We start from the raw sequence: 14,254 nt of genomic DNA on the forward strand, positions 1-14,254 counted from the left end.
GTGTATGTGGAAGACCTTCCATTAATGTTTCAAAGCAGCAAATTGAGTTTCTAATGAAACAAGGACACAACATTAAGCAGATGGCCAATATTCTGGGCTGCTCATCTTCATTTATTTATAGGAAAACTAAACAGCTCGGAATTCCTGTACGAAAACTGCAAACACAAGTGACTGAGGAAGAGCTCATTCAGCATGTCAGAAGACTTCACAGTCTCTATCCCAACACAGGAAGTGAGGTGTGTTAGGCAAAGGAAAGTCAAATTCATTATTCTGTCAACCACAACCATACTGTCAAATTAAAACATTTGCTTTTATTATTACTTCTTAGATCATGAGGGGGCTGCTACGTGGAGAAGGGCTGTTTGTCCAGCGGTGCAGGGTCCGAGAAGCCCTTACCCTAATCGATCCCACTGCGACTGCACGCAGGTGGAGTAATGCCATTGCCAGAAGAGTCTACCATGTTCCTCATCCGAACAGTTTATGGCACATAGATGGAAATATGCGGTTGATTAGGTAATACACTATTCATCCCTCCCCAATACAAAGACACACAGGTTCAGTGGACTGGAAACACTAAAAGAGACAAAAGAGACTGATGTAACCCCAGGTGTAAACGGGAATTTGTCTCCCTCGTCTTCTTGTGATCCGATCGACCAAAACACATCTTAATAACAGGTGGAAACAGGGCCCTAGTAGTACTAGGGGTTGCACAAGTTAGTGCACTTCCAGTGCTGGGTTACATCAGGAAGGGCTTCTGGCATAAATCTTGTCAAAAAAGCCTTATTCAGACTGTCAGTCCAAACCCAATTTTTGTGCATATCTTATTGGAATCTGATCTTATTTAGCTAGTGTGAACAGCAAAAGAAATCACATGAAATGCAAATTTCGTTTTGAGGAAAAAAACCTTGCAACACAATATTGTGGTTGTCAAAACAATTGGTAACTAAACAGAACTTCATTAAATTTAGTGACAACATGTTATGTTTACATGACGGGTAGACTACTGTTATTAAGTGCTTGACACAAATTTCATGATAAGCTTGCGATTTGATTCCGATCTTAATTCAATACCAATTAATTTGGATAAATATGTTTAAATTTTCTCAAGAAAAAAATAAATCTCTTAACTAATGCTGTAAACATACAGGAAAACCTGTCAGCTGGTATCATTACTAAAGGATAAAATTAACAACACAAATTTATATAATGCGGTTTTTATAATAATGTTATTTTTCATGATAAAAAGAGTACAAATATTGTGTTATTATCGTTATTGACAAAATCCCCAAAAATATCAAGAAATAATTTGTCAATATCACACTCCGCTAATCTATAACACAAGCACTTAATCATTATCTATCACTACGATCCAGAATCTGCCCCTTCTTAATTTATGGTTAGGAGCTACTAGTGCTATTTAAGATATTATGAATGCACTTATTTTTTATTAATTAACCTTGTGTTTTTTTTATGCCTTTTTTTTAATACAAGGTGGGGTTTTGTTGTACATGGAGCCATCGATGGGAAATCTCGCCTTATAACCTACCTGAGCTGCAACACAAATAACCGTGCCTCCACTGTGCTGACCCAGTTTGTGAAGGCCACATGTCTTTATGGCCTTCCTTCGCAAGTGCGATCTGACCATGGAGGAGAAAATTCACAAATCGCCTTCTTCATGAATCTTGTTCAAGGGGTGGAACGGAGGAGTCACATAACGGGAGAATCTGTTCACAATCAGCGCATAGAGCGGCTTTGGAGAGATGTTTTCCTGCATGTGCTCCAGTACTTCTACAACTTGTTCTACACTCTTGAGGATTCTGAGGTCCTTGATCCAGATGATGATGTCCACAAGATGTCCCTGCAAATTGTCTTCCTTCCAGAGATACAAAAGAGACTGGGTCTATTTAGGAATGGATGGAATCACCACAAAATCAGAACGGAGAACAATAAAACACCTGTCCAAATATGGACTGCAGGAATGCTTGCCAACATGGAGACAAACTGCAGAGCCATCAGCAATGTTTTTGGTGAAGATCCTTACAGCACACAAACTCTACAAGAGCTTTTGGCACAACATGGTATAGACAACTTCCCTGTGACTGATGATGACGAAGATCATTTTCCAGCTGTAGTTGTGGAGCAACCTAGAATCAATCTGAGCCATCAGCAGCAGCAAAACATTATGCAGGCAATTGAGACCATCTCAGATACTACTGCTAAGTACCAGACATGCTGCAGAGAAATTGCAAACACATTACAAGATAGCTGAGATACAATTTGTGATACAGCGTGTTTTTTTCTTGAAACGCTCCATCAGAGTGATAAAAATGTTGATGTATTCTGGATGCTAGGATCTCAAAGGTCCCCCCCCCCCCCATTAAATAAATCTATTAAATGCCTTCAGGTAAATACCACACTGTCTGTTTCATGCTCTGACAAAATGTTTTTAGCAGGATTACTAGACTCCAATGTGAAAAAGGATTCAGACAAATGCAATCAAATTCAGGTTTTATTGTTGCATTTATACAGTGAAACATTTAGATGTCAGATGGATTACTGTTTTGAATCACAAATTGCTGTTATTTACTTTTCAATTTAGAGGAATTAAAACTGATGTTGATAAATCGAGTAAATGAAGCAAAATGTGCTAATATAAATCAAACATTAAAGGTAAGAATAGTACAACAATAACAGTAAACACAGTAACAGTAAAATGTGTGTTTGAGCTGGCATAAGTGTGGATAAGTGTTAAGACAATTATTTCAAGTATTTATTTTATCACCCTTACATGAACAAGGTACTACATGGTGCCGAAAGTTGGCGACTGCAGAATACCTTCAGTCATGTAGGTTCTAAACGATTCGTAGGTACTGTGAATTGGAAGTCTGAGAACAATAAGGCATGTGTTGGCCTCTGGAAATATTCTGGTGTCTTGACCAAATGAATGTAAAAATTCAATTTTTGGCTGACGGGGGAATCCTAGAGGAGGCACAGATGAGGCTCCAGAAGCAAACTGCAGCACCATTTCCAGTGTCAACGGATTGAAGTCACCTTCTGTAGCCACACAGATTCAGACAGACACACAAAAAAGCAGAATAAGGGTTAAATTGAATATAAAATTTTTTTTTTTTATTTGAAATAAATTTACCTTAATGTGTCACTCAAAATCACATTAAATGCTAATTAATTTTTTAAATGATAAAGCACTAAAAACACTACCTTCTACATCTATTAACCAGTCTCTCCAGAAACAGATGGTCTTATTTTCCAGCTGCCTTTTGTTGCTGCCAAGGGGTGAGAAGTCCACTTCGAAAAGAGTTGTCAGATCTTTTGCCTCCAGTGGTCTGATAGCATTGACAAACAGGTCCTCAAAGATTTCAGCATGATTTTTTAGCTCGTCCATCAGACCAAACGTTTTGAAACCCTCTTCAAATCTGTCACAGGACATTTAGTCGTAATGAGATTTTAGTCACATCCAAAATTTACATTTACTACATTTTTCCTTTGTAAGGCATTTACATGGATCTCATTATGGATACTTACTGTCTGAGAGCCAAATTTGTCCGCCCATTCACAAAGTATTCTGCTGCAGATTGGACCAGGGAATCCCTCTCTTCAAGTGATGAGATGTACCTAAGTGCTCCCATCATGTTCAGACTGTCCCCAGCATCTGAGATTGCAGAATTTGCTTTTTGAACAGAGTCTGCTTCTTTAATCTACAAGTAAATCATTAGAACGTTATGCCATGAAATCACAAAGCATCCATTGCAAATGACAAAATAAAAAATCCCTGCATAGATGAGACCGTTTAATGTAAAAGTCTAAAGTTTATAATCACCTTTGATAGTTTTTCTCTGAAGCAGCGGTCTGCTATTTCCTCAAGGGAGGCAGGAAGTGTACATGTGCCACAGAGTTGCATAAAGAGACGATCAGAAAAAAAACGAGGGCCAACTCCACCATGAATTATGCACACTGCAATCATTTTTGCAATGGTCGTGTACAAGCCATTCTCAAGGGCTGAAAAACATATACAATATATATATATATATATATATATATATATATATATATATTTAGTGAATGTGGTGAAATATATATAAATATATTTCATAAGAAAAAAAGAAAAGGAAATTAGATAATCCTCACCATGAGTATCAAGAGCCAGTAGTCTGTTATCTTCCGGACCTTCAAATATTTTGGATATCTGGATTTCCCTCATCAGCAAGCGTAGGTATTCCCTGGTTGGTCCACCATCATCTATAGCTCCTTCTCCAACCCCATCAGAGTCCACAAAAATCACATCCAGCCTTGCTTCTGGATTGAAGCGCCTCCGTTTGAAAGTGTGCAGACTACCTTGTAATATGTTGTCTCGACTTACATTAATTTGATTGCTTGTGGGACAACATGAGAGATCAACTCTGCTATGAAGCTTCTTCAAAATCATCTGTAGCTCAACTCTAAAACACAAAGGAGTAAAATAATTTAGCTTTTATGTGTCTGAAAAAGTTTAGTTTTAAATTCCTTTAAAGTATAACATAACATACTGATCTGAAATAATTTCACAGTTGTCAGTTGTTACAGAGGACGGTTGAGTGTAAAGAGAGCGTTCAGGTGACCAAGGATGATATGTGTGAGAAGGTGAAGGAGCAGGTGACCAATGCGCAGGTGAAGGAGCAGGTGACCAGTTTGGGGGTGTTGGGGAATGACAATCATTCAGTGGCAAAGAAGTAATCGGTTCATGTGATGATGATGGAAGTGACTGGTTGGAAAAGGATGAGGTGAAATGAACTTCACCAGAATTCACTTGAATGCTTGCCTCGTTCTGTTTATCTTGACTTTCCTGTACATATAGAACAATATTTTAAATAAAAAATATATAAAAAAAAATAAGAAAAAAATGATATACTCCTAAAATAATTGCAGAGACTATAAATAGAAGGGTTACTCACGTGTGCATCCATTGGTGAAACCCAAATAACATAAAGAGTTGAATGACCCTGGATGTTGTAATCATTAAGTGTTCCTGAAAGGTTATTTTCAAGAGGTGTAGATGAGATCGCATCTTGAACATAGAACACTTCACTGGACAGGTCATCCTGACCAACAAAGTCAAATAAGATCTGAAAAGTACATGAAACATAGGTAGATTACACTTAGTGACATTATTATACAATTATTATTATACCATTTACTATATTATTTCCAAACACATTTTAAATCATGACTGTTTTCTATCCTTATTGTCTATACTTTTATTAAAAATAGGGAGTCATTTACTTGAATTGTGTCTGACAAGATGAATTTTCGAATTTTTTCCACTCCATTAGGAAACTTGAATTTGATGGGCACAGCATCAATGGGTTCCTCGTAATTCGCAATCCTCTTCCGTCTGTCTTCAATTGCCTATTATGCAACCAAGGTTACATGAATGCAGTACTTTTACTTCAACCAAACAAATCATTAGTTATATTGTTTTAAATAACGTTTACCTGTAGTCGACTCTTCTCCTGTGCCTCTAAACATTGGCGTCTCATCTCCTGTTTATAATATAAAGAATTTGTGGATTCTATTTAAATAGAAATGTATATTTACACCTATTGATATACCTTAGAACTAGTATGTTCATAAAAAAACATTACAGAGCAGTTTAGTGTCCATACTCTCAAATAAATTGTTTCTTTTGTATTTCAACCATCTAAGTTTCTTATACCATCCAGACCTTAATGCCAATTCAGAAAATGTACTAAAGGTTAAATGGGTTCAAATCTTCCTTAAATTAAAAATGTCTTTCACCCCGGACTCATGTTTTGCAACTGGTCACAAACACGATTTTCTCAAGATTAGTAAAGAGGACCTCAACATTCAAAAGTTTATATATATACAGCTAATGCAGTTTATATATAGCTTAATGCAGGATTTTAATAATGTTCTTAATCAAAGACATTTACACATATTAGCTGAAGTATTACAAGACTAACAGTATGCTACTATCATGTTTCTTTGATGTATACTTGCAAATTTAGAAAGTAAAAAGATAGGTGGTTGCTGGGTTGCAGTGAAATAATACAGTTACTTTTTCTCTGTCTGCCATTAAAGATTGTTCAAATTCTTTGTTTTGTTCTTGCCGCAAAGATCGCCACTGCTGCAAGACCTATTAACACATAAAAAAATATCTGACTTAAATATTATGAGAAACAAATGATCAACACAGACTCTGGTACATATTGGTTTAAAACGTTATAGGTCTACTCTTAGTTACCACTGTGCTGTCTGCAGTATCATCTGTGTTGCCACTAAAATCAGTAAGGTCAATCACCACGGATGGAGTTCTCTCAGAATTGGCTCCTGCTTCAGGTGCACTTTGTGACTGGCACAAAGGAGGTGGTGATTCCTGTGCGGGTAATGTAGTAGTTTTTCATGCCAATTTTGTGAAAAATCACTCAGCATCTTTGGGGTTTTGATTTCAGAAGAATAGACTTTATTATCACACAATAAAGCCGAGTTGCCTACGGTGAAACCACAGTACCAACAACAACTAAAGCATCTCTGGTTTGGTTTTACTTAAATACATCTCCTCAAACAAGGTGGGGCTTACATGTATTATCCATCATGCTCTTCATTGACTCTGGTCTTGACCATATTAAGAAGTAACAGAATGTCCTTTGGAAGAGATCAATTCTCCCCTAAGTAATGCTATTTATGTTTCTGCACACAAAGTCAAATAGTCAAACCTATGTGAGCACACATTCATCACGTCACAGGCCTTTACACACAGTAAACTGCATGTTTGCTCCTCAGACATAACTGTGGTATAAAACAACAATTTAACTTGATAAAAAATATACTACATATTCCCTCCTCTGTGACTTTCTATAGTCACAAATTAACATATTTAAGCATGTACGTGCTCCTGGTTTGGTCTTGTTTTTGGTTGTCACAGTTATGTAGATTGCATTAAACAAAATATTCATCCTAATTTTAAGAGTTCTTGCTTGTAGTGTAGATGTCTTCAACCCAGATGCTTTGCGCATCGTAGAGGATCACCCTTTGGGGAGAGGTTAACCAGCACTTACACCCAGGGCATGGTTCTTCATATCTTCTTATATATGCATTGAAGGAATCAATTTCCTCCCAATTTGGTCTTTCTGTCCATTCAGGGTAGTTGCCATTGCACTGGGCCATTCACATCAATCAAAGTCATCTGCTTTACTGTTGCTTGAATCCAAAATTATTTTACTAAGGATCACACAGAATCTTATTCCTTCCACAATGTTATTATCCAGATATTATATTAATTTTAGTTAATTGTGTACCCCATTTCTTTTGGCAATCAGGTCATGTTCATTTTTAGTCACCACCATATATTCTTTTCCATTCTTCATTATTATTCAAATGTATATGAGTTCAATAACAGCATAAATAAAAATAATTTTCCTTCATCATGCAAACAGTCCCAGGTTTGCTTAATAATAATTTAGGCACTTCTTTGTATGCAACGGTTCTCAAAGCTTTACCTCCAAAATCAATCTATAATTGGTCTTCTACACAGGGTGTGATCCCTGATAACACAGTGATAGAATGCTTGTTATTCATCACTGTGATAAAATATTTTAATAAAGCGGTTATTAAGACACTGTCAGGTTGAGTGGAACTCACAACTTCTGGCAGGTTTCTTCTAGACCTCCCTTTTGATGCTTCTTTCCTTAAAGCATCCATCCACTTCCTTAAACCCAGTTCACCCTTCTTGGGCATGTTTCCAGGGCGGTGGCGCCCTGTCTTAGGCAGCTCTCATTTTGCAATTAGAGAGTCTTTACCCGTCATTGGGTCGTCACCTCTTGCCACTGGAGAATTTTACCCATTATTGGGTCATCATCTCTTGTCTCTGGTCTCGGTACCGCTCAGTCTTATTATCCAATCTTTAATAATTTGGTATCTGTAAACAAACATTTTCCCTTGCTTCAGGGAGCATCACCTGAGAACCATCACAGCCAATGGAGCCATCTACAACTGCTCAAACATTGAGACAGTCCAAAACATGGTTAAATTCACAAAGCATTATTCACAGTTCAACAATCTATTGAAATTGTCCAAATGAAAAGTAAAATGCAACAATTGAACTCATTTACAGTTCACTAATTTCCATTCAAGTTGTTATATTTTCTCATTTAGCAAAGGTCATAAAAGACTTTGTCTCTTGGTGAAGACTATCCATCAGAACAAATCAAAATACAGGATCGCCTCTGTCAAGCTTCTAAGATGCTTAATTTAAATCATCACTTAATTTAATAATTTCTAGGTAGTTTTAGAACCTACATTTATTCATCCAGATGTACACTCAACCAAATATCTTATCTTTAGTATGAGATTCAAATTGCCCTCTGAAAATAACAAATCTTTAATCATGATGAGGAAAGCTGTTTGAACCTTTCCTTCATATTACTGTATCTAACATTATTGTCAAATCACATCATTTTCCATGTAAAAGAAAATAAAATCAAAAGAAAATAAAACAAATTAGTGATATGGTTCTAGCCCACTTAAAAACTTAAACTGAGAGGGAGAGGGAAAGAATTTTGAGAGAGAGATTGCACTCCTTCACACTGTTGTTACAGTTATTCCTTTTTTTCTTAGAAAATCACAATAACACATTTGTAATTCTACAACAGTGAGAATAGTGATAAATGTAATTTAATAAAATGATATAATCAAATATATTTTATTATATTATCTGCTTTCAACCTTTGCCATTGTAAACCATCTTCAAGAAAACTTCTAGAATTTCTACTTCTCTTATCCCTTCCCTCCTTGCGCAATAAAATTAATGCGCATTTGTATTCAGACCATTGAGAAATTTAAGTTTTTATTTAAAACTCTCTTATGATTACTTTCTCCCTTTTCTTACTCTTTCTCTGGAGAAGGTATTTTCATTATGTCAAATAAACCAACATAAATCACCTTTTTAAATTAACAGAAAATAAATTGAAGATTTTAAACAAAATAAAATAGTAAAGTGGCACAATGGAAGTTCAGACATATATCTTGTGTTTTGCAATAATTGATCAGTGAAATACATTATGTCCTGTGAATTTCTTACTAGTCTCATTTTTATATCCTAATGTTATCATCCTTTAATAATATGATTTTTCAGCTATTATCGTCTAATACTTATCAGCATTTCATGATCAATTATTCAGTTAAATAATAGAGACAGATGTCACTGTTCATAGACTGTATACCTCTTAAATTGTATTTTCATGGATTTAACTCAAAATAAAAATAGCTTACTAGAGATAGACACTTAATTAACACCTTGTAGTACTGATTAATCTTTTTCTTTAAAGTGAGGGTAGTCTTTGGAAAATTTAGGGGAGTAAACAATCCAATATGTTACTCTTACTTTGCCATTAAGTTTTTATATTTAACCTTCATATCAACAAATTCGCAATTAGATGCTGGATTGAAATTTAGACCCTCAGAACAATTTAGACATGGATATTGAACCCATGGATGGCATTTGGAGAATCAAACATCCAATTAGTCATATATGACTGAAATCAACTTATCAAGAGAAATTTGAATCCACAATTGAAATGTCAATTCAGTAATGATTACCAGCATTCATGATAGTAGGAGGGCCAATCATATAACCGCCCACATACTGTATTTCTCAGTTTTTTCTTTTCTCCGGACTGTCTCCTGTAACATAAGCTTCTTCAATAAATCATCTGGCCCAGCAATCTGCAATGGTGAGAGACTGGTTCCAGAATGAGTTATTGAAATGACTTACACAATGCTGACAACAGAGAGAGTAAAACATAGTTAGCATCAATTTCACACAGAATAGACACATGAACATCAAATTATTCATGATATTCAATTTAATCTTAATGTTTTTCTATGAGTTTCACCCAGTACCAATTTCCAGTTTTTCCTTAGCATTATCAATATTTTTTCAATCAAATACACCACATATTGGGACTTATTTCAATTTTATCTAGCATGACTGGTCATAGAACAAACCCAAGAAAAAACTTATCTGAGTAAATTTGAAACGTAGAGAACATGAAATGATTTAAATCATTCTTAAATTTCTTTTCTTTAATTCTAGTCTCAGTGACACCTTTCAGTGTACCCATGATCAACCAATGCCTACACTGTATATATAAAACAAGAAATAAAAGAAAAATGTCTAATCTCAAAAGAATCTGCTATCTCTTTTTCCTAAATTCGGGGGCCCCCTGTGTTTGACTAGAGACATTATGAGAGACACCATGAGAGACACCAGGTTGAACCCCTCCTGCTCTTTCTCCTTACAGAGTGCAGGATCGGTTTCTATTAAGAGCACTTAGGTTTCACTCAATCTCTCCAGTCAGACATTCCTAGCAAAAATAATAAACACTATCTGTTTTATTTTTGTTGGTTGATCAAGTTTACACCAATAAAGTTGCACACACATGTACATTGTTCTCCAGACATATTTAAACACATCAAAAATAAAACATATAATCATGGGTTTATATACATTTATATAACATTTATATATCAAGACATTATAGTTTAATTTAATAATGTTAAAAATGTTATTCTCTCATATTGGACTAGACAGAACATAAAACAGACACATGAATTTGATTTACTTTTCATATTCCAATTTCAAAATCCTTTTTTTAATCTCCCTTTCCCATTTTCTGTGGCTTTGATAACTACTGGCCACAATACGTGAAATGACATCCACATTCTATCCAAAGTATTTGGAGCTGACCTTTGGGAGCTGACCTTTGGGAGCTGACCTTTGGGGTCACATAGGGAGGTATTTTTAAAAAGAACCCTGTCCTTTTACCCTCCTCTGCATCTCTCAGCTTTTTCTCTGCCCTGTCTCATATTCCTCAGTGAATTTTAAATTTTCTGGATATAGCTCTTACTTTATTCTTTTTATTTTTCCTGTTCTTAGTTTTTACTCTTATCTTTTTATTTATTTTTTTACATTTTAATCTAAATGTCTTTCTAAATCATTTTCCTTATCTTCTTCTAATATATGAATTATTATACCCCATACATGAATACATTTCCTATATGTTTGTCAATTTTTAGGATCGGTTTTCATCTAGATTTTAGTTCTTATTTCTCCACTTGTTCCTTCTTCATTTTTGCTTGGCATATAAAAATGAAAAATTATTTTAGCACCATTAATTTAGATAAATCAATACATTTAGAGAATAAATTAGTCTCTTATTTCTTCTTTAAATGTATTTCCTTCTACACTAATCTTCAACAGCAATATTTTGAAACAATTTTCCCGATTTCTTTCACCTTTACTTTTTAATACTTTTATTGTGCTTTCTCATTTCTTTGAGATTTTACACAGTGGACTTCTAGATTTTACTCTTTCCACTGGAGTTTTACCTTATGTAATATAACAACACTTATCTTAAATACAACCTTTGTTTAAATTCCAATTACTTAGTTGACTTCAGTTAAATGCAATACACTGGACTTAAAGCTTTAATTCTTATTCTTATTATTTATTATTTTATTTTTGATTTCTCAAACTGATTTTAATTACTTTACAGTTGTTTCATTTTTTATTTCAATTTCAATTTTTTATTGTTACTTGTCCCTGTGCTTGAAATGTTAAACTTTAAGCACAGATATTTATTCTGACTTCATAACTTTTCTATATGAAGTTTACTTCTCTTCTGTGATTTGACCAGTTCAGAAGTTAAGCATATTTTCACTGCCAGCTGCTAGTTCTAAAAAAACCTCACAAGCTGAGAGTTAACTTTCTGTCTACGCAGCAAAGCTGAGTCTCTCTAACTTGGTCACACACCCTACAATATCTCTTGAATGTATAGATTATCTGCATGAAGTCAAATACATTTCTATGCTACAGTCTAGTTTAGGAGTTATGTTCTAGCCCATTCCAATCAACAGCTGCTAGACTAAGAACGGCCAAGACTAAATGTTTTCCAGCCAGTTGTAAGTTAACTTTTTGATTTCTTTTTTCCTAATTTCGTTTTACATCTATATTATTTCAGCTATTTTATTCTTTTTCTTATTATTTGTTTATACTTTATTAAATTTATGTTTCTATCTATATATCCTTATCATTGGTTTTATCTCCACTTTGCAATATTTAGAATATTTATTAGGTGCCTTCTCTGCCTGTAATTATCAGCTCTCTTCTGCCTCCATATATTGATGGAAGGTTGAAAATAGCCCAAATATATTTTCCCTGCTGTAAATTGCATATATACACCTTACCATTTATGCAGCACAGGCTGATATTTTGGAACATTTTTAGTTTTCTATATTTTAACAACGGAAATTTCCTTCCACAGTTTTATGAGACAGCTTTCATTTCAAACATTCATTCAACATATAAATGACACACTTTCATTATTGAACAACTTTACTCCATTCGCTTTGTCTCTTATTTATTTATTGGGCTCATATTACATCCACACAGTGTTCCTTTTATGGTCAACGACTAATCACACATTCCAATCCCTGTACCGAACTTATATTTTTATTCAGTCATACTTTTTCATACACATTCACTCTGCACACTCTTTGAACCACAATTATTCTTACAAGCACAGAAATATTACACTTATTACAAACACAAGGCCTTTATAAACACAGAGCTCTCAGAAGATACACTAAAATTCTAAAACACCCCTATTTTACCATCACTGATTCACTTCCTTAACACAGTGAACGACAACTTTTCACCCCTCTTAGGTGACCTGCAGGATTTATTATTAGTAATTTATCTATTTACTTTTTAATCTTTTATGCCTATTCAGACCTCTTATATTAATATTTCCCAAGAGCGGTATCCGCATATGCCTATTCAGACCTCTTATATTAATATTTCCCAAGAGCGGTATCCGCATATGCCTATTCAGACCTCTTATATTAATATTTCCCAAGAGCGGTATCCGCATATGCCTATTCAGACCTCTTATATTAATATTTCCCAAGAGCGGTATCCGCATACTATTCAGACCTCTTATATTAATATTTCCCATGAGCGGGATCCGCATATGCCTATTCAGACCTCTTATATTAATATTTCCCAAGAGCGGTATCCGCATATGCCTATTCAGACCTCTTATATTAATATTTCCCAAGAGCGGTATCCGCATATGCCTATTCAGACCTCTTATATTAATATTTCCCAAGAGCGGTATCCGCATATGCCTATTCAGACCTCTTATATTAATATTTCCAAAGAGCGGTATCCGCATATGCCTATATTAATATTTTCTTAAACTTTATCTGCCCTTATTTACTGTTATTTCATCTAAGCCCTTAACAGCAAATAAGCTGTTGCATGCATCATTGCATGCAACAGCTTATTTGCATGCATCATTGCATGCAATTATTTCTTCTGGAATCAAAACCCTTTATTCTTATTTTCCTTTCTTTATTGGTTTAGAAGAGCTTTTTGAGCGTTCTTACCACCACAGGCAAACTGGCAAGTAACACAAACGTTTATAAGCAAAATATGCTTACCTCTTAATGGTGGCCACCGTGTTTGTGTTTGCTTTCCCAGCCAGCCCGCGATGTAACGACTCTGCTCTCTTCTGTCGCTGTTCGGGCGCCAATTGTAGTAGTTTTTCATGCCAATTTTGTGAAAAATCACTCCAGCATCTTTGGGGTTTTGATTTCAGAAGAATAGACTTTATTATCACACAATAAAGCCGAGTTGCCTACGGTGAAACCACAGTACCAACAACAACTAAAGCATCTCTGGTTTGGTTTTACTTAAATACATCTCCTCAGACAAGGTGGGGCTTACATGTATTATCTATCATGCTCTTCATTGACTCTGGTCTTGACCATATTAAGAAGTAACAGAATGTCCTTTGGAAGAGATCAATTCTCCCCCCTAAGTAATGCTATTTATGTTTCTGCACACAAAGTCAAATAGTCAAACCTATGTGAGCACACATTCATCACGTCACAGGCCTTTACACACAGTAAACTGCATGTTTGCTCCTCAGACATAACTGTGGTATAAAACAACAATTTAACTTGATAAAAAATATACTACAGTAATTGTTGTCATTTACACAACAACACACTTTTACATTTTAGCATTATCAAAGAAAATTATTACAAACCTGGTATAATTCTGCTAATGGCAGAATGTACAGCCTACTTCGGCCAAGAGCTTGCTTTAATTCTTTGACAGAAGTAACCTGAAGCTTCTGTAATTTCTTTCCTCTGTCAGCCTTGGCTAATTCAT

The 14,254-nt window shown here is 35.0% G+C and overlaps 1 protein-coding gene across 1 annotated transcript; it reads right to left on the minus strand.

Annotated features, from left to right (window-relative positions):
- Positions 1 to 2,732: 2,732 nt before the first annotated feature.
- On the minus strand, positions 2,733 to 13,565 carry LOC127619539 (G2/M phase-specific E3 ubiquitin-protein ligase-like). The gene is made up of 12 exons (XM_052092388.1): positions 13,519 to 13,565; positions 6,260 to 6,391; positions 6,074 to 6,151; positions 5,490 to 5,537; positions 5,278 to 5,403; positions 4,950 to 5,120; positions 4,545 to 4,840; positions 4,147 to 4,457; positions 3,839 to 4,017; positions 3,544 to 3,716; positions 3,220 to 3,434; positions 2,733 to 3,054 (listed from the first exon to the last, which is right to left on the minus strand). The coding sequence occupies exons 3-12, from the start codon at positions 6,089 to 6,091 to the stop codon at positions 2,801 to 2,803; spliced, it is 1,791 nt and encodes a 596-aa protein (XP_051948348.1). The 5' UTR covers positions 6,092 to 6,151; positions 6,260 to 6,391; positions 13,519 to 13,565; the 3' UTR covers positions 2,733 to 2,800.
- Positions 13,566 to 14,254: the final 689 nt, after the last annotated feature.

The sequence above is a fragment of the Xyrauchen texanus genome, chromosome 26 (assembly GCF_025860055.1).
Source record: "Xyrauchen texanus isolate HMW12.3.18 chromosome 26, RBS_HiC_50CHRs, whole genome shotgun sequence".
Lineage (NCBI taxonomy): Eukaryota > Metazoa > Chordata > Actinopteri > Cypriniformes > Catostomidae > Xyrauchen > Xyrauchen texanus.